Here is an 8,859-nt window from a genome sequence, read left to right on the forward strand (position 1 = left end):
AAATGAAACCTTACAGGAACCAGTAGTACTAGTTACAAATCAATACTTTACTAGCTAAATATCAGTAGTGTAACAGTTGGTACAAAAAACATCAATTCTCTTGCTTTCTCTCAACAGACATCTTCTATCCTTACCAAAGGCACAGGGAGCCATATTCAGCATGCTGGCATGAAGACAGTAGCTCACATTGGGGTAACAGAAACATTGGTTGTCTGGGTTGACCAGGGGGTCCTCCAAGGCATCTTTTGGAGGGATGAATCTGTAGGTGGTGACACCGTGGACATCTACCTCTTTCTCGTACGTCAGATAGAGGGACCTGGAACAGCGGCTAAAGTTAGTGTGGGGCATGATTTAGTTTTAGATCCAGGGGAAACAATGTTGCAAAAGTATGGGAGATTTAATTCATTATGGGGGCAGATTTCATTACATATATATATAAACAGTATTTATATTTGCATTTTTTTATTCAATAAAAAAGTTCTAGAGATATTTTGAGTTTTGCCAGTGGACTATAGAAGCTAGGTGTGCATATGCACTTTGAAAAAAAAGGAGCAGATGCAGAGTAAGAAGACGGGTAGACATTAGAAATTCTAACCTTTTCTAAAAAGCTGTATCCTAAGCTAACCAAGACTTACTTGTCTCCCTACTCTGCCTACAACCCGAAAAATTAAAAAAATAAGTTAGCCACAGAGAAATATAAGTAACAATATGCCCTAACCTGACCTGAATGCACCACACTACTTGAACAATCGGACACCAAAAAAATAAAGCCCTCCAAAGTCGCTGATTCCCACATGTCATTAGATATAAGGGCCACAGGATATAAATCACCTACCTGCAAAGCTCGGAGGTATAAATATACAACGCCTGGTCTTTGCTGACTTGTGGAGGGAACTGGGTACCATCTGTACCATTGATCTGGTCACAGTACTCGTCATTCCAGTAGCTCAGGGAACTCTTCCCATTCCAACTTACGATGTGTAAGTAGTCGTCCAGGCCTTGGGCGCCTGTCTTGACTTCGTAGGGATGATCATCTGTGTTGTTTTTCTGGAGAATAAGAAGTTGAGTGTGATCTCTGAATAGCATCGCTTTGGCTAAGCTTAAAGCTTTGAAAACTTAAATTTCATCACAAGACTGACTAACCTTTTTTTCAAGAGTTATTATGCTGGTATTATAAGCTAATTATAATCTGAAGAAGTTTTTTTTTATATAACTCCAAAACTTATTAGAAATTGAAAAGGGCGTACTGTCAAAAGCTATGTTGGTGGCATAACCTTACAGAAAAAGCTTTTTCTACTGTTTAACTTGTAAAATATTATCATTTCCATTCATTCATAGTTCCATTTACCTAGCACTTAATGATAATGCCCATCATGTACTGAAATCATTGAAATTACTAGAAAACTTAATTTCAAGGAGCTTGGTTTGCAGATTAAATTATAAACTGCAAAAATCACACATATTACCTCACTGGTACAGGAAATCTGTGTTGATAGCAAAAGACCTGAATCCCATCCAAAAAATAAATAATTCATTTTAACCAGGCGGTGGAAGGCTATTATCTAAATGTTTGGTGCATGCAGTGAGGCAAAGGTATTAATTTTTTGTGTTATAAGCATTGCAAATGAGGGAAGTTTTCTAAATGGAGAATAGTGTAAATACAGCAGTTGCAGTCAACACTTTAAAGTCTGTAAGGACCGAACTCTGTCTAGGTAAGAGTTTGACATTGTACGATGCGAAGATATGTCCGTGCATAATGAATAACTATAAGATTCTCTCAACATACCTATGGGAAACATGCACGAGTATTATTCACTGTTCTTGCAATATGATGAATGCTAAAATTAACTTTGTTTACGCGATTACTGCATTCATAAAAATATTTTACAAATCAATGGAGCGACGTTGACTTGGGCAAGTTTTTACAGAAGGCAAAACACGTCCATTGAAAAATTTTCTAAAATTCAGCGAATTATGTATGCTATACAGGATTAAATCGCGTGAATAGATGCCTACCAAGATAAAAAAATATTCTTAGATTTTTTTACCCAAAAACTAACTCAAAAGGGTCAGTTATAAATTCTTGGACCTATCTGAAACACAGCACACTAGGTATCTTCTCGTCGAGGAAACTGTCTGAAATCTAACACGTAGAAAAAAAATATACGATCAAATTACCAAAAAATGAATCTGATTCGACCTCAAGCTCTCAGGAGGTTCGACGTCAATCACGCCCCTCTCGTTCAGTTTGGTGAGGATGTCGTACAGACTGCCACTGAGACCTTCGGTCACATTCACACCAGGGATAATTACGGACAAGTTCGAGAAGTCAAAATCGAACTCGGGCAAATCGAACCCGTAGAAGATCGTGTTGCCGACGGCCTCGGTGGCAAAGATATCGAAGCCGACCTCGATCTCGGTCCAGATGAGGTCCAAGAGCTTTTTATTCTGGTCCGTCCGGTACCTGTCGACAAAGTCGGCCAAAACCTGCCGACGTCGGCGGCGGTGGAGGTGCCATGCAAAAGGAGGAGAGAAGGCGGGGATTATAATATAAAAGGGTGAGATCTTGAATGGGTTAGGATAGGAGACAATACCAAAGGAAAGCGTACGGACGTAAAACATTGTACTTACCTGATGTCCTTCCGTTTACAAAGGGTCGACACAGGTGAATTGTAGGATGGACCACTGGTTACCTCTAATAGGTAGGTAGGAAGCTTTAGGCCACCCCAAATGTAACATTGCTTGTACCTAAACATTCCCAATAAAAACTCATGACAAACAACGAGCTAGGTATACTCATGAAAACAAAACACACCAACGTGTCATGAAGTAAGAGAGGTCTATAAATAAATAAAAAGGTCTAAACACAATGTTGCACGATTTTTGATAACATACGAAGCCTTCAGTTATCCGTACAATAACAAAAATACATAAACAGCCTACAATTCATAAACGTACACATTCATCTATATAACAGCTCTCTCTAATTTCGTAGAGGTTTCCTGAAGTCCCTGATTTAGTAACTTCTTTTCACAAAGACGTCAGAAGGCATCGTGACTTCTTCCTTAACTTTTAGCAAGGCTGTATCATAAATACTTATGTGTTACTATAGGGAGGAACTCTCAGCCCGCTATATTAATCTATTCCTATACTCGTTTTTTTTTTCATCTGTCCACCCGCCTGTGGTGTTTGCGTATGGTAAAAATGCGTCCCGGGCTTTAGACGTTACATTCAGCTTACATTCAACAATGATAACAATACCATATTTCGAATATTAACGGTGTAATTCGCATACAGTAAATTATTAAAACACTTTTCAGATGCAAATGTACACCCAGATACCCTTTAATTTACCTAAAACTTGCACATAGCGTAACTATCTAAAGTCCTGGACGCAGTGTTACCATACGCACACACCCCAGGCGGGTGGACAGATGAAAAAATAAAACAGAGTATAGTTTCAATCCTTCTACAAGAGGATTGTGTCCTGCAGGTAGATGTTGGTATCCTTGCGACATGGGTGGGTCAGGAGTGACCGTAGATAGCAAAAGGTGCATTTTGACGTTTACTTACTATATAGGAAATCTGGGGATGTCAGTCTTTCATACAACTTAAGATTGGGATAAGCATTCTTGTCGTAGGTTGAAACGTGGGGACCTTACTCTTTCATTGAATTTGGGGTTGGCATAAACGGCATAAACATTCAAGGCATAGGAATGGGCATTTTAGTCATAATAGAAAGTATCTTACATTGTCCTGACATAATATTTTTCTAACGGCGAAGAAAATCAAGTTCTTCAGTGACTCCAACTAGAACTTACGTCTCTTCAGATGGTTTCAACCGATGGTGACCACGTAAAGGTGGTTAAATGATGACGCTATTCTTTTTAAAATTAGTAATTAAAGCAAAGGATGAGGGCATGGTGTTAAAAGGAGAGTTAGTGCCAGCGAGGGACCAGCATGCAATACCAAAACCTCAAGGCTACCATGCAATTAGAGCTGCATGCGCGCGCAACACTTCGTCAGGGAGAAAGCCCTCTCTGGAGGATCTCTCTGGAGAACCTCTGGAGAAGGACCTCTCTGTAGGAGAACCTCCCCGTCCACTCTCTTCGACTCACTGGGTAGAAGAAGCCGAACTTCCCCTTGGAGTTAGTGGGGTCGCCGGCGTACTTGATCAGCTCCGAGAGGAGAGGGGCGTCGTAGCCTTTGAAGAGCAGTTCGCCCACGTTCTTGGTGATGAAGAGCGACTCGCGAAACCGCAGGAACGCGAGTTCGACTATCGCCTGTATGGCTATGGGTAATTTCTGTACCTTAGCGGCTATGGCCTGCAGGTGAAGAAGGAGAAGGAGGAGGAGAAGAAGAAAGAGAGAGAGAGAGAGGATCAAAACACTGAGCATCAGGACATACAATAAACTGACAGTTTCATGGAACACGGACTAAAATATGTACATGAATTTCTTCAGTCAAGGAGAAAGCCCAACAACCCCGACATTTAAAAGCGACTCTTATTTACATGTATGACACTGATCTAATCCCCACAAATATATTCATAGTTTACTGCTACAATCTTGAAGGGGGAAACTTGAATTTAACCACATCTAGGAGACAAAGACATGATCAAATAATGTTATTCCATCAAGTGAGCTTATAACTATACTAGTAAGTCGATAGGGATGATTCTATTACCTCGAAGAGATATACAGTTGTTTCTTTTCTTTATCACTCATTTACGGAAGAATAATTATTCAAACAAAAGACACGTTACAGGAATTGATTGTTTGTCTTCCTTAGCAATTAACAAGTCAGGTCATCATTTACTAAAAACAAAAGATATGAATTAGCTTAGAGAAATATTTTATTTATTGCCTCAGAAATTATTTACGGAAGAATCAAGTCAAATAAAAACAAGTCAGGTCATCATTTACTAAAAACAAAAGTTGAATCCACATTAGCTTAAATGAAAATAAAATAATTTAGTTCCTTTAGCAGGACTTATGGAAGACTGTACAATTAAAACAAGGTATAGGGCTTGATTGTACATATATCTAACTCAGCAAGGGGTGACAAGAGTCAAGTCATCATTTACTAAAAACGAGAGATGAATCCTTGGCAACATCTTACCACCATGATGGGGTTGATAGTCGTGATCTCATCAGACTCCTTCAGGCCATGGGACATGTCCTCCCTGAAGAAGTAAGACTTGTCCTGCAAATAGGTGACCGTCCCATCGTCGTCATTCCACGTCATGTTGTGCTTGGTGCGCACTTCCCTGAAATCAAAAGGATCAGGTTAAAATATTCTAACACGTATATATGACCTCAGGTCAAGGTTGTTTTCAAAAGCTGTATGGAGGCTTAGACGTGGGGAATATTACGTAAAAATTTTTAGAGAGCTTTCCAGTATTATTATTATTATTATATTATTATTATTATTATTATTATTATTATTATTATTATTATTGGAAAAACAAATCCATGATCATGTATGGGTACAAATCCACATAACTGGATCTGTCTCTCCATTTTATGGCAAACTACTACTACTATTATTATTATTATTATTATTATTTTTTTTTTTTTTTTTTTTTAATTTTTTTTTTTTTTTTTTTTTTTTTTTTTTTTTTTTTTTTTTTTTGCTCTATTACAGTCCTCTAATTCGACTGGGTGGTATTTATAGTGTGGGGTTCCGGGTTTTGCATCCTGCCTCCTTTAGGAGTCCATCACTTCTTTTTCTTACTATGTGCGCCGTTTCTAGGATCACACTCTTCTGCAAGAGTCCTGGAGCTACTTCAGCTTCTAGTTTTTCCAGATTCATTTTCAGGGATCTTGGGATCGTGCCTAGTGCTCCTATGATTATGGGTACAATTCCACTGGCATATCCCATATCCTTCTTATTTCTATTTTCAGGTCTTGATACTTATCCATTTTTTCCCTCTCTTTCTCTTCATCTCTGGTGTCCCATGGTATTGCGACATCAATGAGTGATACTTTCTTCTTGATTTTGTCAATCAACATCACGTCTGGTCTATTTGCACGTATCACCCTATCTGTTCTGATACCATAGTCCCAGAGGATCTTTGCCTGATCGTTTTCTATCACTCCTTCAGGTTGGTGTTCGTACCACTTATTATTGCAAGGTAGCTGGTGTTTCTTACACAGGCTCCAGTGGAGGGCTTTTGATACTGAATCATGCCTCTTTTTGTACTGGTTCTGTGCAAGTGCCGGACATTCGCTTGCTATGTGGTTTATGGTTTCATTTTCGTATTGCACTTCCTACATATGGGAGAGATGTTATTTCCGTCTATCGTTCTTTGGACATATCTGGTTCTTAGGGCCTGATTTTGTGCCGCTGTTATCATTCCTTCAGTTTCCTTCTTGAGCTCTCCCCTCAGTAGCCATTGTCATGTGTCATCGCTGGCTAGTTCTTTAGTCTGTCTCATGTATTGTCCGTGCATTGGTTTGTTATGCCATTCCTCTGTTCTGCTTGTCTTTCTCCTGTCTCTGTATATTTCTGGGTCTTCGTCTACTTTTATTAGTCCTTCTTCCCATGCACTATTGAGCCACTCGTCTTCACTGGTCTTCATATATTGCCCCAGTGCTCTGTTCTCGATGTTGACGCAGTCCTCTATGCTTAGTAGTCCTCTCCCTCCTTCCTTTCGTGTTATGTATAGTCTGTCCGTATTTGCTCTTGGGTGTAGTGCTTTGTGTATTGTCATATGTTTCCTGGTTTTCTGATCTATGCTGCGGAGTTCTGCCTTCGTCCATTCCACTATTCCTGCACTGTATCTGATTACTGGCACTGCCCATGTGTTTATGGCTTTTATCATATTTCCGGCGTTGAGTTTTGACTTGAGTATCGCCTTGAGTCTCTGCATATATTCTTTCCTGATCGTATCCTTCATCTCTTGATATTTTATATCCCCTCCTTCCATTATTCCCAGTTATTTGTATCCCGTCTCATCTATGTGTTTGATGTTGCTCCCATCTGGCAGCTTTATCCCTTCAGTCCTTGTTACTTTGCCCTTTTGTATGTTGACTAAGGCACATTTTTCTATTCCAAACTCCATACTGATGTCCCCAGATACAATCCTTACAGTCTGGATTAGGGTATCTATTTCCTTGATGCTCCTACCATACAGCTTGATGTCGTCCATGAACATCAGATAGTTAATTCTGTTGCCTATTTTCTTGAGTTGGTACACAGCATCCATCTTCTGCAGTACTTTTGTCATGGGAATCATGGCTACTACGAAGAGTAATGGGGACAGTGAGTCGCCCTGGAAGGTCCCTCTCCTGATATTAACCTCTGCTAGTCTTATTCCAGAACTTGTAAGTATTGTATTCCAGTTGCGCATTGTATTTTTGAGGAAGCTGATGGTGTTTTCCTCTGCCCCATATATTTTCAGGCATTCTATTAGCCATGTGTGTGGTACCATGTCGAAGGCTTTCTTATAGTCTATCCATGCCATGATTAGGTTGGTTTTCCTTCTCTTACTGTTCTTCATTACCATTTTGTCTATCAGGAGCTGGTCTTCTGTGCCCCTACACTTCCTTCTGCAGCCTTTCTGTTGGTGGGGGATGGTGTTTGTATCCTCTAGGTAGTTGTATAGCCTTTCGCTGATGATACCTGTTAGTAACTTCCACATTATTGGTAGGCAGGTGATAGGCCTGTAGTTACTGGCTATATTTCCCTTACTCTTGTCTTTCTGGACTGAGGATGTTCTTCCTGTGGTCATCCATTTGGGCGCATGGTGATTTGTGGTACAATGCTGGAGTTGTTCTGCTATTCTTGGGTGTAGGGCCTTGAAGTTTTTGAGCCAGTATCCATGGACTTCATCGGGACCTGGGGCTTTCCAGTTGGGCATTTTCTTTAGTTGGTGTCTGACTGTGTCTGTCGTGATGTCAGTGAATCTTATTATTATTATTATTATTATTATTATTATTATTATTATTATTATTATTATTATTATTATTATTATTATTATGGGAAAAACAAATCCATGATCATGTATGGGTACAAATCCACATAACTGGATCTGTCTCTCCATTTTATGGCAAACCATTATTATTATTATTATTATTATTATTATTATTATTATTATTATCATTTACTTTCAGACTTTTCAACGAACATAACGGTGTCCATTTAAAAGAAGTAACTAGTTATTAGAAAAGGAAAAAATAAATTAAATAAATAAATAATCTGATAAAAATGAACGTAAATGATTAAAGTACAAGAATGGTTTTGAGGGTAGTAATGCATTGCATCTTCGGGAATGGGGCTTCGCTCTGTGAATTCGAAATTCAACAATGCAATGGGTTGAATGTCAGAGGAAGTGGTTGACCAAAGTTTCCTCAGACTTTGCTTTATTTGACGATGAAACTGTATTGTTTTGGAGGAAGCTAAAATTGTGTAGAGTCACTACATGACTCAGTTTTATTCCTCCAGTCTTCTCTCAGAGCAACTCTGCCTATTGTGTGCCCCCAACAAAGGGTAAATCTTCGCTGCCAAACAGACTTTTCGATTGCTTCTCAACTTTCCCGCTCAAAAAGGCGTCTGGAGACTTTTCAACAATGCTCGACTAATTACGAGGGAACCGAACGATGAGGTAATGGTTCTCAGTGTAAAAGTGCAAGTGTTGTTTCTCGCCACAACCCCCCCACCCCCGGTAGGTACACATTCTAATGCTTTCACTCTCATGTTTCTGTGCCTGGTGGTGGGACGTACTGTCGTCACTATAGTAGATTCACATCAACCGTGCATTTGACGTCTAGGCCAGTCCCTTACGACGCTCCTGATTGGCTGTTGATAAGCCAATCACAGGGCTGGAAACTCTCAGTCTCTCTCGAGAGAGGTCAC

General features: G+C 39.6%; 1 protein-coding gene across 6 annotated transcripts in view; it reads right to left on the reverse strand.

Annotated features, from left to right (window-relative positions):
• LOC135215154 (lysosome membrane protein 2-like) overlaps positions 1–8,859 on the reverse strand; it is a 117,854-nt gene that overhangs the window by 16,123 nt on the left and 92,872 nt on the right. For 5 of the 6 annotated variants that reach the window (XM_064249606.1, XM_064249607.1, XM_064249604.1 and 2 more), the window contains exons 4-7: positions 5,122–5,269; positions 2,179–2,487; positions 836–1,047; positions 135–316 (exon numbers count right to left, since the gene is read on the reverse strand). In XM_064249606.1, coding sequence (XP_064105676.1) covers positions 135–316; positions 836–1,047; positions 2,179–2,487; positions 5,122–5,269 — 851 coding nt within the window. Of the gene's footprint in view, positions 1–134; positions 317–835; positions 1,048–2,178; positions 2,488–4,118; positions 4,326–5,121; positions 5,270–8,859 lie in introns of all 6 variants that reach the window. The other variant, XM_064249603.1, reaches the window with a different exon arrangement.

Source organism: Macrobrachium nipponense, chromosome 5 (genome assembly GCF_015104395.2).
Source record: "Macrobrachium nipponense isolate FS-2020 chromosome 5, ASM1510439v2, whole genome shotgun sequence".
NCBI lineage: Eukaryota > Metazoa > Arthropoda > Malacostraca > Decapoda > Palaemonidae > Macrobrachium > Macrobrachium nipponense.